Below are 22070 nucleotides of genomic sequence, written 5' to 3'. Positions count from 1 at the left end.
AGGACACCGGTGTGGATGGGGTCTGAGCAGGACACCGGTGTGGATGGGGTCTGAGCAGGACACCGGTGTGGATGGGGTCTGAGCAGGACACCGGTGTGGATGGGGTCTGAGCAGGACACCGGTGTGGATGGGGTCTGAGCAGGACACCGGTGTGGATGGGGTCTGAGCAGGACACCGGTGTGGATGGGGTCTGAGCAGGACACCGGTGTGGATGGGGTCTGAGCAGGACACCGGTGTGGATGGGGTCTGAGCAGGACACCGGTGTGGATGGGGTCTGAGCAGGACACCAGTGTCTTGGGACACCAGTGTCTTGGGACACCAGTGTCTTGGGACACCAGTGTCTTGGGACACCAGTGTCTTGGGACACCAGTGTCTTGGGACACCAGTGTCTTGGGACACCAGTGTCTTGGGACACCAGTGTCTTGGGACACCAGTGTCTTGGGACACCAGTGTCTTGGGACACCAGTGTCTTGGGACACCAGTGTCTTGGGACACCAGTGTCTTGGGACACCAGTGTCTTGGGACACCAGTGTCTTGGGACACCAGTGTCTTGGGACACCAGTGTCTTGGGACACCAGTGTCTTGGGACACCAGTGTCTTGGGACACCAGTGTCTTGGGACACCAGTGTCTTGGGACACCAGTGTCTTGGGACACCAGTGTCTTGGGACACCAGTGTCTTGGGACACCAGTGTCTTGGGACACCAGTGTCTTGGGACACCAGTGTCTTGGGACACCAGTGTCTTGGGACACCAGTGTCTTGGGACACCAGTGTCTTGGGACACCAGTGTCTTGGGACACCAGTGTCTTGGGACACCAGTGTCTTGGGACACCAGTGTCTTGGGACACCAGTGTCTTGGGACACCAGTGTCTTGGGACACCAGTGTCTTGGGACACCAGTGTCTTGGGACACCAGTGTCTTGGGACACCAGTGTCTTGGGACACCAGTGTCTTGGGACACCAGTGTCTTGGGACACCAGTGTCTTGGGACACCAGTGTCTTGGGACACCAGTGTCTTGGGACACCAGTGTCTTGGGACACCAGTGTCTTGGGACACCAGTGTCTTGGGACACCAGTGTCTTGGGACACCAGTGTCTTGGGACACCAGTGTCTTGGGACACCAGTGTCTTGGGACACCAGTGTCTTGGGACACCAGTGTCTTGGGACACCAGTGTCTTGGGACACCAGTGTCTTGGGACACCAGTGTCTTGGGACACCAGTGTCTTGGGACACCAGTGTCTTGGGACACCAGTGTCTTGGGACACCAGTGTCTTGGGACACCAGTGTCTTGGGACACCAGTGTCTTGGGACACCAGTGTCTTGGGACACCAGTGTCTTGGGACACCAGTGTCTTGGGACACCAGTGTCTTGGGACACCAGTGTCTTGGGACACCAGTGTCTTGGGACACCAGTGTCTTGGGACACCAGTGTCTTGGGACACCAGTGTCTTGGGACACCAGTGTCTTGGGACACCAGTGTCTTGGGACACCAGTGTCTTGGGACACCAGTGTCTTGGGACACCAGTGTCTTGGGACACCAGTGTCTTGGGACACCAGTGTCTTGGGACACCAGTGTCTTGGGACACCAGTGTCTTGGGACACCAGTGTCTTGGGACACCAGTGTCTTGGGACACCAGTGTCTTGGGACACCAGTGTCTTGGGACACCAGTGTCTTGGGACACCAGTGTCTTGGGACACCAGTGTCTTGGGACACCAGTGTCTTGGGACACCAGTGTCTTGGGACACCAGTGTCTTGGGACACCAGTGTCTTGGGACACCAGTGTCTTGGGACACCAGTGTCTTGGGACACCAGTGTCTTGGGACACCAGTGTCTTGGGACACCAGTGTCTTGGGACACCAGTGTCTTGGGACACCAGTGTCTTGGGACACCAGTGTCTTGGGACACCAGTGTCTTGGGACACCAGTGTCTTGGGACACCAGTGTCTTGGGACACCAGTGTCTTGGGACACCAGTGTCTTGGGACACCAGTGTCTTGGGACACCAGTGTCTTGGGACACCAGTGTCTTGGGACACCAGTGTCTTGGGACACCAGTGTCTTGGGACACCAGTGTCTTGGGACACCAGTGTCTTGGGACACCAGTGTCTTGGGACACCAGTGTCTTGGGACACCAGTGTCTTGGGACACCAGTGTCTTGGGACACCAGTGTCTTGGGACACCAGTGTCTTGGGACACCAGTGTCTTGGGACACCAGTGTCTTGGGACACCAGTGTCTTGGGACACCAGTGTCTTGGGACACCAGTGTCTTGGGACACCAGTGTCTTGGGACACCAGTGTCTTGGGACACCAGTGTCTTGGGACACCAGTGTCTTGGGACACCAGTGTCTTGGGACACCAGTGTCTTGGGACACCAGTGTCTTGGGACACCAGTGTCTTGGGACACCAGTGTCTTGGGACACCAGTGTCTTGGGACACCAGTGTCTTGGGACACCAGTGTCTTGGGACACCAGTGTCTTGGGACACCAGTGTCTTGGGACACCAGTGTCTTGGGACACCAGTGTCTTGGGACACCAGTGTCTTGGGACACCAGTGTCTTGGGACACCAGTGTCTTGGGACACCAGTGTCTTGGGACACCAGTGTCTTGGGACACCAGTGTCTTGGGACACCAGTGTCTTGGGACACCAGTGTCTTGGGACACCAGTGTCTTGGGACACCAGTGTCTTGGGACACCAGTGTCTTGGGACACCAGTGTCTTGGGACACCAGTGTCTTGGGACACCAGTGTCTTGGGACACCAGTGTCTTGGGACACCAGTGTCTTGGGACACCAGTGTCTTGGGACACCAGTGTCTTGGGACACCAGTGTCTTGGGACACCAGTGTCTTGGGACACCAGTGTCTTGGGACACCAGTGTCTTGGGACACCAGTGTCTTGGGACACCAGTGTCTTGGGACACCAGTGTCTTGGGACACCAGTGTCTTGGGACACCAGTGTCTTGGGACACCAATTCCTCTGTTAGGTAGTGGATACAGCCCAGTATATCAAGGCAAAACTCTCCCCACTGTTGAGAATATTTGCATGGAGGGTCTGACTAGGACACCAGAATGAAGAGCCAGTCAATGCTACTCCCTGCTAGGGCGACTCCCAAAGTATCTCCTTATTCCTGACGAGTAAGAGTCTATATCTTTATTTGTATTAGATATATTAGTAAGCCTTTATCTGTAAACTTTTGGGGGGGGGGGGTGGATGTTAGTTATGACAGCCGTATGGATAGTGTCTTGCTGAAGAAATTTGCCCCATCAGAGTTTTCCAGATGATAACCTCTTCTTCTACAGGTCACCACAGAGTTCCTTTTCAGTTTCCCTTTTTTCAAGTGTAACAAAGGCTGTAGTCAGAACTCATAACCAGTCTTCAAAGTAGGGTTTTTCCACAAGCTTGCCAGCTTGTCATGTTCCAGTCTGAGCACTGTTGCTGAACTGTAGAACTGAATTCTCTCTCTTTCTCTCTCGCTCTCTGAGAAAACCACATGACCCTCTTAGAACAGCAAACTACATTCAGGCAGACTGCGGCACCGGACCTAATCTTCTGTTTATCTGTTGCTTTCCAAAACAATAACCCATAGCATGTCCAATTAACACCTACTTGTGATGTCTCTATAGGCATCCTTCTGTTTTTGCAAAGACACTCAGAGCCTGAACAGTCTGGGTTAAGCAGAGCTCTGGCATTTAAAATGAGATCTGTTTTGAAGTGTTTGCATCTGTGTGTGACCTGACTAAAAACCCCACAATCTATCTTCCATAATATAAAATACATAATATAATATATAACATAATCTGTCACAATTCACTATTTGCCAATGTTACACACCAAATTAAAAATATGCTTCCCCTACACTAGCACCAAATTGAGCTAAAAATATATTATGCTCAGTTTTGGTTCCTTTAAATGGGGGTCAGAGATTTAGATCCTGGATAAAAGCTTTCAAAAGTATTTATAGATCCCAAGATCAAGATAATAGGACTTTATTTCTACCTTGATGTGCAACTCATGATGATAGATCTGTGACTTAACATGTTGACCCATGGAGATTTTGTTCAAATGAATATATTATTTGAATCAGTTAAGTTCAAACACTGACTTTACTGGAAGTCAGGATAGAGTCATGAACTAGTTGCAACATTAAGTAACTGTGGCTGTCAAAATAGAGAACCAAATGTATATTAGAAAAAAAAATGTAATTACAAACTCTTGCCAAATTTCCTTCCTTTGCAAAATTCCTCAGCTTTTTTCCAGCATATACTTTCCTTTTTATGGAAGACTATACAAAATGGTGAGTGAGGGGAGGGAATGCATCGTGAAAATGATCAACAAGAGATGCCACAACAAAACTGGGAGAGATGGCCTCTAAAGCACCACTTTTAACACTTTTTATACATGTATGTAATTCCTGGACCCAACACACTAATGTCATCCTGAAGAAAGCACATCAGTACCTCTACTTCATCAGGAGTTTGCAGATGCTTGGCAGGTCAACGAAAAACTTGGCAAATGACTGCGGATGTACAATGGTAAATGTGCAGATCGGCTGCATCGCAGTCTAGTATGGGGACACCAATTCCTCTGGTAGGTAGTGGATACAGCCCAGTATATCACAGGCAAAACTCTCCCCGCTGTTGAGAAAATTTACATCGACCACTGCCGTCAGAGAGCAGGAGTGAACATCAAGGATCCACATTACCCAGGACAGGCTCGGTTCTCACTGCTGCCGTCAGGAAAGAGGTATAGGTGCCACAAGACTCACACCACCAGGTTCAGGACAGTTGCTACTCCTCCACCATCAGACTCCTCAACAACAAACTCAGTGACTCATTTAAGGACACTTACTCATTATTTTGTGAATATTTATTATTTTCTGTTTTGCAGCCATTTTGTTTTCCTATTTTCTTTGTTTAAATTTCTCTCTTTTGTATAGACATCTTTTCTTCAGTAGTTTTTTTTCTAAAAAAACACGATCAATAAATAGAATTTGTGCCTTGCCTGCAGAAAGAATCTCAGGGTTGATATACTGACAATAAATCTGAACTTTGCAACAGGACGGCTGCAACCAGCATCAGCCAGTGCTTTGCTTTTGTTGAAGAAATGACAGTTGAAAATGGAATTTCTTAATTCTTATTAAAGCACAAATTTCCACTGAGACCCTGCTCATGAATCATCACAAATATTGACTGTAAAAATTCCAATATTGGAAATATCAATACACTGCATTAGATTGCCACATTTGCTTGACATTTAGAATTGTATTGTGCTAATAATTATCACCTGTTGAGAATTAAAATAATTTCCCCTAAGTTTGTTTTTTAAAAAAAACACCTTTTCGTACTCTTGCACCAATTTCCAGGTCTCAGCCTGTAAAGTTAGCTGTTATCTTAAGAAAAACACTGTCAAATAAGATGCAAAATTTGCCCAAGATCTGAGAGTTTTACATTTCTCTGCTTTATGCAAAAGAAGGATTTGGAAACATCCAAGGATGTGAGTTAAAATATCACAATCTTTCAAATAATTCAATACTTTACCAATGATAGCATTATTGCCACCGAGCTCCAAAAGCTGTCGGCCTAAAAATAAAAGGTAAAAAAAAAAATCAAATTTTCACATACTGGTAATCATGAACCAGCACAATCCTTTTTAAAGGGATCAGCTTCATTAAAAAGCATAAGCCTCGCTGATGTAGCTTTCAGTCTCTTACCAAATCGCTCTTGAACAACCAAGGATACTTGTTTTCCAACCTTTGTACTTCCAGTAAAAGACAGAAGATTTATTCGCTCATCTTTACTCATGGCAGTACTGAAAGCAATAACAAAACAAAAATTACAAAGTCAATCATCTTCGAGAATACTCAAATTAGTATGCATAAAAATTTACCCGAGTTGGCACATGGCAAGTTTAATTAATTAGTCTCGGCATCTCCTACTGCTTTCCAAATTCACTCAAGATTTGGTGCCTCCATGACACATAACAACACTGATATTACTAAGGATTGTAGTATTTTTTTTAGATTTTACATCTAAAGTTGCATTTCTTTTTTCCCAAGTTATCAATGCACAAGAAACTTTGTCAGTTCAAGAGGTTTGCAGAATTTGCCCACAAATCATTCATCCCAATTTTACCCTTTCCCTACCCAAACCTGGTCATCTTCATTCCTCCCTCACTCCCATCCTGCTTCATCGTGTCAGGCCTTTTCCCACCATCAGCTAAACCTGCAGCCACCTTGAAGCAGCATTTCTAAATTGAGCAGCAGGCAATCTGCTCCAAGAAAAAAAAATGCAATACCCTGTTCGCTGCACCAAGACAACTGAAGCTAGGAAGAAAATGCAGAGACATGCATCTAGGGCACAGCAAACTTACTTAAAATTATTTCCCCTTCCAGCACTTTTGCTCTGGTGTAGAACGCCATTCAATCTGAAGACAAGCCGATACATTTCAAGAGAATGACCTTCAGCATTGGCTTTTGGCTAATATTCACATTTCACTTACCCAATGTCAGCCCCACCACAGGTTAAGGAACAAATGGCTCCAGGTAATTTATTATCTTCTAAAACCTGTGTAACAATTCTGGAAAGAAAAATAAGAAGCACTGTGTTGAACAGTTAAAGTCTAATTTTAATGTTAGGTCGTATAAAAGTAATTAAAGAACAGCACCGTGCAGCAATGCCTCATAGCTCCAGCATACAGGTTGGATCCCAATATCAAGCACAATTAGTATGTTCTCAAATTTCCATGGATGCTCCAGTTTCCTCCCATATCCCCGAAGGGCAGGCAAGAGGCAAAAGAATCAAAGGGCAGTTGATAGCTATCTGTGTCCTCAAAGCAGAAACACATTGATTAAATAAAAAACAAATCCAAGAAAATCCAGTCTAGTTCCCATAAATTTGGATGAGAATACTCATGTCTGAATGGAGGAATCGAAAGACAGAGTGAGGACTTTAAACGGAAACAAGGTCAGAATGGAAATTCAGTGCTGAGCAAAGAACCATAAAATATAATAAGCTCAATGTTTAAACCTGAACAAGTTGGCCGTGAGAATGCAACGTCACCACCATATTCCAGAGTTTTCTTTAAAATATAAAGATTTCCATATCAGATCTACTGAGCCTTTTCAGCATTTTCTTTATATGTAAAAAGATTAAAGATCATATTTTAAATTACACTATGATTTTAGAACATAGATCAACAAGAGGAAAATTCTGTACAAAAAAAATACTTACTTTGTTACAGCTATGCTAGTGAGAGGTGTGGTTGGAGCTCCTTTCCTGTAAATAAAATGGATGTATAAAAATTCTGATGCACTCAATCTCAAAAAAAAATTACCATCAAAAATCCACAATTAAATGCAGCAAAAATGCTCATTACCTTGCTAGAAGTTCCAGCAGCTCCATCTCTGTTGCAAGGGCATTACAATCAGTGTCGCATTGCATGAAAACAATTCATTCAGCCCACTATATCCATGCCTACCAGTAGCCATCTATTGATTAATTCCAGCCTCCAAAACTTGGCCTATGACCTTCTAGGTGTTGATGATTCAAGTGCTCATCAAGGCACTTCTTAAATGCTCTTTCAGTCTGTATATTCCAGGTACTTACCACTGTGTAAAAATTATCCCCCTCAGAATGCCTAGAGATCTCTTACCCCTTACCCATTTTTCTCTACCTCTGATATGGGGAATCGTTTCCTATCTACAGCCATCACAATTTTACATACCTGGATCATGTCCCTTCTTAACCTCTTTGACACCAAACAAAACAGACCCACTCTCTCCTCACAACTTAAACATCTCATTTGAGAAACCATTCTAGTAAACGTCTTCGGTAACCTTCTCGCCACGACAATAATCTTTCCAAGAGTGTGGTGACCAGAACTGCATGCAGTGTAGAAGCTGAGGTCTGACCAAGGTTTTGTACTGTTAGAACAACCTCCCTGCTTCTGTATTCAGTGCCCCAAAATATGAAGACCATCATCCCATATGCAATCTTAATCACATTATCTACCAAAGCTATCACCTTCGAGGATACCTGGATGCACACCAATGTCCCTCTGTTTCTTTCTCCCTCTGACTCTACCATTCATGGTCTATGTCCTAGTCTTATTGGTAGTGTCAAAATACATCACCTCGCATTTATCAGGATTAAATGCATCTGCCATTTCACCAACACACCTACACCATCCTATAGCCCTAAACTACCCTCCACTTTATCTTCAACTCCGCCAATCATTATGATCTTACTGATTATACCGCCTGCATCTGCATAACTTAGATATTACAAACAGCAAGGGTACCAGCCCCAACCGAACACCACAAGATACAGGCATCCAATCACAAAAACAAACTCCTACTATACAGCCCTCCGATTTATTCCAGTGAAGCCACAATCATCTCCTCAAAATCCCTTTTTCCTCCAAGCCCAAGAAAGGATTCCCCTTGTCCTCACCTGCAACCCCATCGTCCTCTGCAACCAACACATTATCCTCAACAATTTCCATCAATGACAACATGATCCACCACCAGACACATCTTCCGTTCTCTAGTTTCTGCAGGGACCACACCCTCCATTACTCCCTCATCCCTACCTACTTTTCACCCCCTTGGTACCTCCACCTGGGCAACATGTGCCCACACCTCCCCCTTCACCCTCATTCATGGCCCCAAAACAGTCCTTCTGAGTGAAGCCACACTTGTGAATCAGCAGGCCATGGGGTGGGGGGAGGGGGGAAGGGGGAAGGGGAAGTCATCTGTTGCTCCCTTTATGGACTTTTCTACATACGAGTTACTGGACGCAGACTGGGAGATTGTTTCGTTGAGCACCTTCACTGTCTGCAGCAACTGCAGGGATTTCCCAGCTGCCAACCATTTCAGTTCCGCCACACCGACATGGCTGTCCGTAGGCTCGTGCATTGCCAAACTGAGGCCACTCGTAAATTGGAGGAGCATCACCTAATATTCTCTCTGGGCACTCTCCAATCAGTTTCCATTAGGCCACTCCCCTGTCTCCCTCTCTTCCCCACCCCTCTGTCTCCCATCCTCCAGCTCTTGATCCCCTTTCTTCTCCATTTAGAGAGCTATCCCCTCTCCATCATCTCAGCTTTTTTTTCCCCTTGTGCCCTCCCACCCAATCCACCTCTTGCCTGTGGGGCTCTCCCCCAACACAACTCAGGTGCCTGTCTGATTTTTGCTCGTACCTTGAAGGGGTCAGGCCCCAAGCATTGGTTACATGTTTTTTTAAAATCTTTGCTGTATAAAGAACATAGCATGACTTGCTGAGTTTCTCCAGTGTTTTTGTGTAATCTATATTTAAGCATATATAGCTTTATCAAAACTTGTCTCACCCTGTGCGAATCAGCTTATCCCATCCTCTTGGATGCACATATTCCAAATACTACAAGCTAAATACTACCAGCGTGAAAAGCACAATGAATTCAGCTCAGAATGCATCAACACTAAAATAACTTACCACAGGCAACAGTTTCCACAAATAAGTGCAAGAGCATTATTCCATCCATAAACAGCCACTGGAAAGTTAAATGCAGTGATGATTCCTACTAGGCCCAATGGATTCCATTGTTCAATGAGAGCATGTCCAGGACCTTGGAAAGATTAAATGGAAATCAGTCATGTATTGCTTAACACATTCCCCTGTATGACAAGTCTACAGATGCAAAATTTATTGGAAGTGTTCTCAATGTTATTCAATTTGGATGGGTTGGGAAGAACTTTCCCCAATGTTACAGGAGAATCGGAGAAGCCCCTCAGAAGTTTTACCCATGGTCTGAGTGGGCGTCCCACTTCAATTTATTGTACCATGAATTTCCCACCAGTTTCTCCATTCAGTGAATTATCCTTCACCATTTCTGCCAGCTTCAACATGATTCAACCACCAGATATTTCATCTTCTCTCAGCATCTTCAAAAGATCACAACATTTACAACTCTTTGGTCCCTCTTCCATCTCCACCAACCCCTGGCTTTGTCAAGGATATTCCCATCTCACTGCAGGAGATACCACACCCATTCTTTTACTTCTCTTTCGATTGTCCTGTAACTCAAAAAGACCCTCCAAGTGAAGCAGTAATTCATCTCCGCTTCTTGCAATCTAGTGCATTGTATTCAGTAACGATCTCCTCAACATCAAAGAAAGTAAATGTAGATTGGGTGAATGCTTCTCAGAGCACCTGCATTCTGTCTGCAGGGGTTACTTGGGGCTGCCTCTTGCCTCCCTCTCCCTTTCCAATCTCTGCGACCTCCTGCACTGTTATAACTAGTCCCAACATAAAAAAACAACACCTGCTTGACAGTGTTGTGATACTCCAGATTAAATTGTGAATTCCTTCATTTCAGTAATTTGCATGCTGGTCTTTTACACCACACATAAAATTGGCTCCTTTAATTAGCACAGCATGATCTGCTGGGCACCTCCATAGCCAAGCATTTCACATTCTTTTGTTTGCATTCCACTAACTGTCCTCATCTCACATTTTTTTTCCTCTCTGAACTGCCCCATTACTAAACGGATTACTGCTACAACTTAACCCATGCCCTACAAGCAATTCACTTTTTCTCCTATCCATACCTCACCTACCTTTACTGTCAATTAAAACCAACTTATTTCCATCTTTCCTAGTTCTAATGAAATATTTCATAGAACATCAAACACTACAGCACAGTACAGGCCCTTCAGCCCTTGATGGTGTGCCAACCTATATAATCCTGCCAAAAAAAAGCCCTTCTTACCTCATAACCCTCTATTTTTCATCCATGTGCCTGCAAGAGTCTCTTACAGCCTCCACCACCATCCCTGCCAAGGCATTCCAGGCACCCACTTACTCTCTGGGTAAAAAAAAACTTGCCCCTTTCAACAAGAAATGTTTACTCTTTTCTGTTCTCTGATGTTGCCTGACGTGCTCAATGTTTTCCACATTTTATGTCGTTTGATGATATGGCTCAATATCATAAAGATGGTCAATAAATGTTGGCTCTGCCAGGGATGTCTAGATCCAAAAATGTAATAAATAAGTCAGAAATCTTTTCTAAGTGCCTGGAATGGTAGTAATGTGGATATAGTTGAATAATCATAATGGCAGTGTTTATTAAAGTGGCTATGAATGGCTACAAATTTACAATATGATACCCATATTTCAAGATTGAAGGCATTGTGGACAGTGTGTACAGGGATCTGGACCAGCTGGAAAAATGGGGTGAAAAGTGGCAAGTGGAGTTTAATGCAGACAAATGTAATGTGTACCATTTTGAAAGGACAAACCAAGAAAGGACCTACATGGTAAATGGTAGGGCACTGAGGAGAGTGAAAGAATAGAGAAATCTGGGATTACAGAGGCAGAATTCTCTGAAATTGGCATCTCAGGTAGATAGTGTTATAAAGAGAGCTTTTGGCATTCTGGCCTTCATAAATCAAAGTACTGAGCAGTGGTGTTAGTATGTTATGGTAAAGTTGTACAAGAAATTGGTGAGGCAAAATTAGGTGAAGTTTTAGTCACCTAACTTCAGGAAAGATATCAATTAAGATCAAAAGAGTGCAGAGAAGATTTTCTAAGATATTGCCTAGGCTTCACCAACTGATTTACAGGCCAAGGTTAAACAACAGATTAGGACTTTATTCCCTGGAGCGTTGAAGAATGAGGGGAGATTTGATGGAGGTATTTAAAATTATAAGGGGGAGAGAGAGAGTAAATGTAGATAGGCTTTTTCCACTGAGGGTGGTGAGATACAAACCAGAGGACATGAGTTAAGACTGAAAGAGGAAAAACATAAGAGAGAACTTCTTCACACAGAGTAGTGGGGGTGTGGAATGAGCTGCCAGCTGAAGTGGTGAATATGGGCTCAGTTTTAAAATTTAAGAAGAATTTGGACAGGTACATGGTTAGGAGGGATATGGATGGCTCTGGACTAGGTGCAGGTCAGTGGGACTAGGTAGAATAATAGTTCAGCACAGACCAAATGGCTTGTTCTTGTGCTGTAATGTTCTATGGTTCTAATGTAGAATTCATTTAATTTAGCTTTTTTTTTTAATTTAGAGGTAGAGCACTGTAACAGGCCCTTCTGGCCCACGAGCCTAATGCAGGAGGAAACTGGAGCATCCGGAAAAATCCCCGTCGTGACAGGAAGAACATACCAGCTGACAGACACCAAAGGTTTCAAGTCTGGCTCGCTGCCGCTGTAATGGCTTTGCACTAACTGTTATGCAAAGCATGCAATAATTTGCAGTTAACTTAATTAGCGCAGATATGGCCAATGGTCATGTGCTAGCCTTCCTGTCAGCAAGGTAGTTATAAAAACAATTTTGCAATTGTAACCTACAAATCAAGCTGGACAATATGTGAAAAATTTGTTCACAGTAATATGGAAAAGTGAAAAATTACTCTCTGGTAAGAAACCAAACTCTTGCTTGTTATTTTGTCATACAAAAGATTTCTGGATTTTGGGTGAAACAGATATTACCCATGTCTGGATCATTTACCTAGGATTAGTTCTGCTTTTATGTTTCACTTTTATTTGACTGCATTCCCCCCCCCCATTGAAATTGAAAAGAGCAACACAATAAGAGTGGGGGAGATTCAAACTAGAGGGCATGGTTTAAGATTGAAGGGGGAAAATTATAAGGGGAACAGGAGGGGAAATTTCTTTACGCAAAGGGTGGTAGGGATGTGGAATGAGCTTCCGGCAGACGTGGTTGAGGCGGGATCATTGGTTATATTTAAGGAAAGACGAGATAGTTACATGGAGAGGAGAGGACTGGAGGGGTATGGACTGGGTGCTGGTCAGTGGGACTAGGAGGGTGGGGATTTGTTACGGCATGGACTAGTAGGGCCGAACTGGCCTTTTCTGTGCTGTAAGTGGTTATATGGTTATATAAGCATTCACACTGTGGCAAAGGCTGAAACACAAGGCCTCACTTACGTTCAGATGGCAGTACAGGTCCTCCAATCATTCGTGACAACCCAACTGCGTAGTCACAAATGTCTATGTATTCCTGAACTTCTCCTATTCCTTCAACAGAAATTTTCCCCATCTCCAAAGAAAGCTTAAAAAGTAACAAAAGAAACAAAAATACAATGAATTTTGTTTTGAAGGTAATACTCATGAATTTATGCCTCTTGAACATTTATATTTTTAAAAGGGTACATATAAATGTACAGAATAATGTTCTATAAAGCAACGTACTCTCTGAATAGTTACATGGGAGATCTGCTAATTTCAATAAATGTTTTGTATCCACTGTAATATGAACATTGTACCCAGTGATATTTCACTAAATATCCAACCTTAAAGAGAAACATAGACCCTTCTAATCAATGTACTCCAGCAGCAAAAAGCTTTCCAACATATTTGATCCAGACCCAACTAGTTCATCGGACTCTATGTACTTTTAGAATTATTGCACAACTCTGCCACTGCACTTCATTTCATCTTTTTCTCTCACCACTACCTCAGAATGACAGATTTTTAGCCTCAGTGAACCACATTAAGAAGAGGCTTCATATTTGTTGCTGCCCATTCACTAATACCATCTTTTCACCTCCATGGATTCAGTTTTTTTTTAAACCTAACCAATAACCAAGACTTCAAATTTTACTATTTAAATTGAGATGATTAAATAAATTTGGAGCATAAAAAAAGCATTTGTAATTATGAGACACAGAATTACTGCATGGAGAGCTTATCTTTACTTTGGAGATAAATTTGTTCTCATTATAGTTAAGTGAATTAATCTTTAACATGGGATTAAGAGCTATTTACCTCCACAGTCCATCAGTTTGAGCTTGTTGCAGGTTTATGCAGTAACAACACAAAATTAAAGATATGGACTTAACAAAAAAAAAGCAATAGGAACTAATAGGTTCAACCTTTTAAATAATAACGTTAATAAAAATACTCAGAAAAATGGAGGTAAAGTTATTTATGTAACATTGTTGTTTCCATGGTCTGATAAGATAACTACTACAATAAGAGATTTTATTCCAGTAACTCTTAGAAGTACTCCACGATGCGGAAAAGTACAACTTAGCAGATACGTTTAAACTTTGGTCTTTTGTTCAGATGCAAGTATTGGTAAAAAAAAATCCTAAGAATATGATTATATCTTTGTCTACCAGCCAACTCCTGGATTCTACATTAAATACACAAGAGTAGTGTTGGAATGCATTACAAATTATTAGTTTGAATAATGTGATATACATACGACTTAATATGTGGGGTAGTTGCTTCCACTATCTTAAAAATGAATTTTAGCCTCACTTTTATCTGAACACAAAAGATGACAAATAGAAATGGCTACCTAAAATATGGCATACTATAATAAAGGCCAACTCTTGACAACAATGAAGCTAAACGTACTTCGCATGCGGGAATTCACCCAAGATTCTTTGCCACAGCAGATTAATAAAGTAAAAAGCAAAGAACTATGGATGGTGGAAAAGTGAAAACAAAGTATGGAAAATTAACCCCATTCATTTGCTTCCTTGGAAGCCCAATCCTGAATAAACAATTGTTGGAATTAATAGAATGCATCTGCAACCAATATTTACAGTAAAAATCCTGCATCCAGTGCTTACAGGGATTGCAGATCCGGATATGTGAAATTTCAGGTTGCCTGAGGCACACTCTTATAATGCCTAATTAATACACTAGCATTAAGAACCATGACTACCAGCCCCCCCACATCTCCATCGGGCACACAAAACTCAAAACGGTCAACCAGTTTACCTATCTCGGCTGCACCATTTCATCAGATGCAAGGATCGACAATGAGATAGACAACAGACTCGCCAAGGAAAATAGCGCCTTTGGAAGACTACACAAAAGAGTCTGGAAAAACAACCAACTGAAAAACCTCACAAAGATAAGCGTATACAGAGCCGTTGTCATACCCACACTCCTGTTCGGCTCCGAATCATGGGTCCTCTAACGGCATCACCTACGGCTCCTAGAACGCTTCCACCAGCGTTGTCTCCGCTCCATCCTCAACATCCATTGGAGCGCTTTCATCCCTAACGTCGAAGTACTCGAGATGGCAGAGGTCGACAGCATCGAGTCCACGCTGCTGAAGATCCAGCTGCACTGGATGGGTCACGTCTCCAGAATGGAGGACCATCGCCTTCCCAAGATCGTGTTATATGGCGAGCTCTCCACTGGCCACCGTGACAGAGGTGCACCAAAGAAAAGGTACAAGGACTGCCTAAAGAAATCTCTTGGTGCCTGCCACATTGACCACCGCCAGTGGGCTGATATCGCCTCAAACCGTGCATCTTGGTGCCTCACAGTTTGGCAGGCAGCAACCTCCTTTGAAGAAGACCGCAGAGCCCACCTCACTGACAAAAGGCAAAGGAGGAAAAACCCAACACCCAACCCCAACCAACCAATTTTCCCCTGCAGCCGCTGCAACCGTGTCTGCCTGTCCCGCATCGGACTTGTCAGCCACAAACGAGCCTGCAGCTGACGTAGACTTTTACCCCCTCCATAAATCTTCGTCCGCGAAGCCAAGCCAAAGAAGAATTAAGAATAAACAGTTTAAAAGACAAAAGAAAGTGTAAAATATAATTAGAGAAAAAAAAATCAGTATTGTAGTCCTTAATTATGTAATCAGGTAATTCCCGTAACTTACAATATTTAAATAAAATTCAAATCCCAGTTACTGAAGCTGTAACAGCGTTAAACTAACTGTGCTGCCATCATAATTAACCCCCCCCCCCCCCACCCCATCCGCCAAGTTTACAGATAAAGCCTTAGCAACTTAATAAAGATACTCTTCCTAGGCAAGGATTGGGAGATACTTTTAGAGCATCACCCCAGCGGCAAGCAGCACTGGCCAGCTCTTCATCTTGGGCATCACCATTTTATTCAAACAGCAACTGCGGGTGAGGCAAGATTGGGGCACTCTGTGGGCTTAATGTTTGCTACCATCTGCAAGGGTTTGTGTGTTGCTTTGGAGAACATTTACAATTTTAAACTTTTATTTAAATTTTTTTATTTATTCTTATTTATTTTAATTTTATATCTTTTTTTCCTTGATTTTTTTTGCCAGTTGCTTGAATTCCAGATTTTGGGGATTTTATTGTATTTTGTATTCATTTTCATCTTGATTCATGAAAGCTTTCCAGTAGTAATTAATTGGTTAAGGTAAAAAACCAAAATGAAAATAATCCAGAGCAATTCATTGACTCATTTGCTCTACCGTTGCCAATTATTGAGTGAGTGATGACCTTTTTTGTTTTTTAAAATTATTTAATTGTTTGCATCATTACAGGAAAAAAAAATAAAACATCAAATATCCAAAGCCAATGGTACAAAAAAAACTTTTATAGTCTCCCAACCCCCCCTTCCCACCCAAAAAAAAAAGAAACACCCGTGGAGGCGCAATCTCTCATGGGAAACCGGCCCTGCGTGTAACGCCACGTGGCGGGGCAGCCATGGGAAGATGGCGCTGTCAGGGTTTCTCCCTGCCTCAAGTCTCCTGCCCAGTGCACGCCTGGGGCATCGATTATGATGGCACAATGCACGAGGTGACTGAGCTCATGCTGCCCTTAAAGGGATGCACTCTGAATTTGAATAAAAACAGTCCAGCACTACACACCAACCATTTAATGTACAATAATATTAGCAGAGACAATCATTAATTGTTATTAAAAATTAGTAATTAGGAGGAGTGGATAAGATAGAAGAGGTGGATTGAAAATTATCCATAAAGTTCATACGTGGTTTCCAAATACTTCTGATGAACTTCTTTGAAAACAATTTTCAAAATAGTTATTGAGCTTTTAAATTTCATTTTGCTTGATTGTTCCTGCCAATCTTTTAAGCAAGATAGCACAGCTGAACTATATTATTAAGGCCATTAATAATGTTGACTTGCCATGGTGAAATACAAATCTACAAATTTGATTTTTTTCTAAAGAGAAAGGATACAATTCTTTGTTGAGTTACACCTACCAGATTGCCCAGGACTTTAAGTTTCTTCCGCAGAGAATCACCAATTTGTCTCACTATTTCTCCTCGCTTTGGTGCTGGAATCTGTACAAGATCAAAACATGAATTCCATTGATTTTTCTTGTGCCTACAGATACTAGACGATTTGCTCACTGAAAATCTTGAATACTATTTTATTAATTAAAGACATTCAAACAAAATTGCAATTAAAAAACATGCGATAATCTGATGGAGATCAGGAGAGATTCTGTAGTCAGAATAACAAAATATTTTATTGTCCAGTCATCTTCCTAGTAACCAAAACAGTATTTTAAAAATATCTCTAACTACATACACAAATTTTATATATATATATTTTTTTTTAAAATATATATATAGTTATGAAACGTGTTTGTGCTTGTGCAATGGTTGTTAGGACCAACTCAAAAAGGCTGGAGCTAATGTGCCCACACCTCTGCCACAATTTGTTTTATTAGCGATTTACTCAACACACATTCATTTCAAATAAAGTGACCTTGAGCTAATCAACTTTCTACTAAGGAGAAAAAGATCAATTTCTGCAGGGACCAAAGTGTAGAAACAAAACTGACATCTAGCATGGTGATGCAATATCTGGGAGCTCTGCTTGTTGTATTTTTCCGGGGTTACATTTCTCCGATGCCATTTCACCTCGCTCAGTTGTTAAACTGCTTTATAAAATAAGTTCTTCTTCTGAATAAGTTTGATGATTCCACTCATCCAGCATTAATGCCAGAAGAGTGAATATTCTGCAAACAAGGGCTTGTGAATCGTTTTTCATGCTCTTTGCATAACAATTTGAAAACAGGCCAATGTTAGCATTTTACCAAGCAAAACCTTATTTTGAATGGTGGTCATGGACTACAGATGTTTAGAAAAACAAACTGAATCATTAAAATGTAATACAAAGATGATAAACTAGCAACATTGCACTATGGCAGGAGCATTCATTGTTCAGACGAACCTGCCAGAGTAATATATTTAACAGATATATCAAAAGGCAGATACAAAATGTTATTTCCCCAGAAGCTGAGTTCACCAACTCATCAACCTTACATTTATAATGATCCTACATTAACCCTATTTTTTAATTCTCCCCACATTCTAATCAATTTCCTCCCAGAATCTACCAGTCGACAACACATTAGAGCCAATCAATCTACCAGGGTCAACACCAGAACACGTGTTAGAGAGGGGCATTAGTGAGTTGGAGTTGGGGGGAGGGGGGTTACAGGAACCAACCTGTCGACCAGAGTGTGGGGGGGGGGGGGGGTTTGCTGGCAAGTGTCCGAAGGGTCCGACCTGATGACAGGGGTAAGTGCTACCTGTTGTTGAGGCCATCACTCTGGGGTGGGATAGGAGGGCGCCCTTTTTATTGCATCAAGCATCACTAGATGCTACTGATGCTTGACGCACGCTAATGATGCAGCCGGGGGCGGGTGGAGAGTCACTTAGCATTTTCCATGGTCTGATAAGATAACTACTACAATAAGAGATTTTATTATTCCAGCAACTCTTAGAAGTACCCCATGATGTGGAAAAGTACAACTTAGCAGATTCGTTCAAACTTTGGTCTTTTGTTCAGATGCAAGTATTGGTTAAAAAAAAATCCTAAGAATATGATTATACCTTTGCCTACCAGCCTACTCCTGGATTCTACGTTAAACACACAAGAGTAATGATGGAGGTGGCTTTCCTCGGGTTCATCACGATAACCACTTGTTTCACTCCATGTTCTTGCACAGTGAGGACATGACCAAAGTGTAGAAACAAAACTGACAGTGAGTGTGTGGCGTCCATCTCTTCCACTTCCAAGTCAAAACAAGCAAAGAAGCAATTGAGACCCTTGCCCAGCCTAAATTCACCATCATGCCGCTGTTGTTTTTAAAAATTGGTGGATGCCCTGCCACACTAGGCACGGTTCATTAACATTGAAGCAGCTCTCAATCCTCCTCCTATAGGCTGCTTTAGCATCGTTGATACCTCTCCTCAAGTTGGCTCTAGCCGCACTATACAGTACACTATCACCAGACCTGAAAGCAATATTACAGTCCCTTAACCTCACTGATCACCAGCGGCTTAATATCCAGGACGTTGAAAGTGAGAGACTGATGAATAGGAACGTTGCTGGTCAGCAGGTCACATACACTTTTCTATTTTATTTTAAACATTTCTATGCAAGTATAGATTTAGGACACTTACGTCTGCCCATATTTCCCAAGCTTCTTTTGCCTTTTGTACCGTTTCTTCATATTCCTCCAAAGTAGCCTGGAATAAAACACATTAATGCCAAAAATCGACTTTTCAACAAATGTATCAAAGTGATTTAAGAAGAATAAATTTCAGTCTGAGGGTATAAAAGATAATCACCTGTTTTACTCTGGCTATTGGTTCATTGTTTGCTGGGCAATAGGAAGTGACAACCTAAGGAAAAGCAGAACAGAATCAATTTATTACTCAATATTGCCTTCTGAAAATCACACCAATATGCTGGCACGGTTGGTGTGGCGGTCAGCACAATGCCTTTACAGTGCCAGACTTGGGTTCAAATCCTGCACAGTCTGAAAGGAGTTTGTACATTCTTCCCAATGTCTGCATGGGTTTTCTCCAGGGACACCCTTCAAAAACATACTGGGGTGAAGGTTAATGGGGTGTAATTTGGGCAACATGGTCTTGAAGGGCTGAATTGGCCTGTTCCAATACTGTATGTCTAACTTAAATAATTCCATCTAAAGAGATAGCATCCATAATGTATCAATCACTGCATGGAATTTGAGAAAGAGGCACAAGAATAAGGATGTAGGTTTTCAGAAGTCTTTTGAAGATGGTGAAAGACTGAAATACACTTTCAGATAAGACATGGGGGAAAGGTAAGTATTGAAATTAAATGCCAAAAGATATGTAATTGGAGACAAAATATTCACATTGACAGACAGGTGTGAAAGGTACAAGATGGGCAGGAGGCTGGGGAAGAGAGTGTTTCGCTTAGCGGGTGCTCATGTCTGAAGAGTGCTGGGAGTAACAAGGAATGCAATTCAAACCACACAACCAATCTTACAGATAGAGGGGGGGTAAAATCAATCTTTGCGAATCCTGTGATGTGCAATGCCTCGACAGTGCACCTCATGGAGGGAATGAAATGGAAGCGATGATAAGGAATGGGAGAGTAAATTAAAAAGTAGGACTCTTAAATCATTCCCAGGCCCCCATATTGATGAGAACGAGGGAGAAAAGGATGATCAATGTAACGAGGCATAGACCTGCAGGTTTACTGGGGGACTAAATGGAACATGTTAGCCTTGAGTATAACTCAGGTCAACATCCTTGTGAAAAGGTTCATCAGGTTGACAAAACTTTCAACTCAATTGGCAGGAGGAAGTAGAAAGAAGACCAAGATGCATTAGGGAATGAGGGCTGTGTGGAAATAAGTAACCATATTTTCCACAGCAGATGAGGTAGGACCAAGAGGAACAAATGCTCTCACACACACACACACAGTATGAGGTGAATAAGATTGAAGGGTTAGAAGTAAAAGCAGCCAAGTGGAAATAGGATGTGGTGCAAAATGGCTTGTAATGACAAAGATTGGTTGTTCAATACTCATGGACACAAAGTTTGGATAACTAATGGAGGTGGGGGGGGGGGTTGATTTAAAAAAATACATGGTCCTACTGAAAAGAGCCCATCTTAAAGGGGCAAAGCAATGGTTTCCAACCTTTATCTTTCCACTCACAATAGCCTTGAAGTATTCCCTATGCCACAAGTGATCTGTGATTAGTAAGGGATTGTTTACCCCCGCAGCCCCGCTCACCTCGCCCCCGCCCCGCCCCCCCTCCCCGCCCCCGCTCCCCGCCCCCCACTCCCCGCCCCCACTCCCCGCCCCCACTCCCCGCCCCCGCCCCCACTCCCCAGCCCCAGCCCGCGGACCCCGCTCACCTCGCCTCGGCCGCCCCAGGTGCCGTTGAAGACGCCGGCGTTGTCTTCGTGCAGCCCCAACTCTTTGAGCCAGCTGTAGTTGGGCTGCTGAACCAGCAGGCTGGACATGGCGGCGGCGGACGCTCTCCAGCCCCCGAAAGCCTTGGTGCCGAGCACGGGCCGGGCGAACGCGAGCGTCACTCGCAGCATCGCGACCCGAGTCAAAGACCCGAGAGAGTCAAAGACCCGAGACAGGGCGGGGTGGCTGCGTGGCGGCCGCGCTATTGGTGGAAGGGGGTCCCGCCCCCAGCCCATCACAGCGCGCGCGGCCGGACGGGGAAGCGTTCCCGCGGCACTAGGAGCCCCTTGCGCGCTAGCTGATTCGTGGGCCCTCCACCTCGAAGGGCTCTCACTGGGTTGGGTCAGTGCAAAATGGGGTGAGCCGGGCCATTCGCACGGTCAACCCAGTCAGAACCCAACTGGATCCCTCATCGCCCTCCGAGGTGGTCCAACTCCCCCGGGCGCCCGCTCCGGGGGCTGCAAAGGGAAAGCCATGGAGCCGGTTACTCTGGTGCATCCAGGGGAAAGCCCTGGCTGATCGGGGAGCGGGGAGGACAGGCTCCTGTTTCAATCGGGGTGGGGGGGGAGATAGGGGGCACAATCGGGGGGGAGGACAGAGGAGAGAGGTCGCTGCTCTGTTGGGGGGTGGGGAGAGAGGTCACTGCCGCGGAGGGGGTTTGGGGAGAGAGGTCACCGCTGCGGAGAGGGGGTGGGGAGAGAGGTCGCCGCCGCGGTGGGGGGTGGGGAGAGAGGTCGCCGCCGCGGTGGGGGGTGGGGAGAGAGGTCGCCGCCGCGGTGGGGGGGTGGGGAGAGAGGTCGCCGCCGCGGTGGGGGGGTGGGGAGAGAGGTCGCCGCCGCGGTGGGGGGGGTGGGGAGAGAAGTCGCTGCCGCGGTGGGGGTGGGAAAAGAGGGGCAACGATCGGGGGGGGGGAGAGAGAGGTCACTGCTATGGGGGGAGGGGAGAGTTTGCTGCCGCAGATGGTGGGGCTGGAAACTGACAGGGAGGGCGACTGAAGTTCGGGGTGGCAACTGATGATGGTGGGAAAGGGGGGGGGGGGGGGGGACTGACGGCCATGACTGTGAGTGCATGGTTTACCGTGTCATCGCGGGGGGCATGATCCCCCTTAAAT

General features: G+C 44.1%; 1 protein-coding gene across 2 annotated transcripts in view; it reads right to left on the bottom strand.

Annotated features, from left to right (window-relative positions):
• The window catches only part of aldh7a1 (aldehyde dehydrogenase 7 family, member A1), a 39753-nt gene extending 18622 nt beyond the window's left edge, over positions 1 to 21131 (bottom strand). For both annotated transcript variants that reach the window (XR_011342925.1, XM_069893109.1), the window contains exons 1-10: positions 20902 to 21131; positions 19336 to 19389; positions 19168 to 19233; positions 16951 to 17031; positions 12922 to 13045; positions 9462 to 9594; positions 7221 to 7265; positions 6490 to 6567; positions 5702 to 5799; positions 5529 to 5570 (exon numbers count right to left, since the gene is read on the bottom strand). Coding sequence is in view for 1 of the 2 variants with exons in the window: in XM_069893109.1 (XP_069749210.1) it covers positions 5529 to 5570; positions 5702 to 5799; positions 6490 to 6567; positions 7221 to 7265; positions 9462 to 9594; positions 12922 to 13045; positions 16951 to 17031; positions 19168 to 19233; positions 19336 to 19389; positions 20902 to 21090 (910 nt within the window). In the remaining variant the exon portion in view is untranslated. The remainder of the gene's footprint in view (positions 1 to 5528; positions 5571 to 5701; positions 5800 to 6489; positions 6568 to 7220; positions 7266 to 9461; positions 9595 to 12921; positions 13046 to 16950; positions 17032 to 19167; positions 19234 to 19335; positions 19390 to 20901) is intronic.
• Between the last annotated feature and the right edge of the window lie 939 nt (positions 21132 to 22070).

This window comes from Narcine bancroftii, chromosome 1, assembly GCF_036971445.1.
Source record: "Narcine bancroftii isolate sNarBan1 chromosome 1, sNarBan1.hap1, whole genome shotgun sequence".
In the NCBI taxonomy this organism is placed as follows: domain Eukaryota; kingdom Metazoa; phylum Chordata; class Chondrichthyes; order Torpediniformes; family Narcinidae; genus Narcine; species Narcine bancroftii.
The sequence above is the reverse complement of the archived record's forward strand: the minus strand, read 5'-3'. Positions and strand labels throughout refer to the sequence as shown.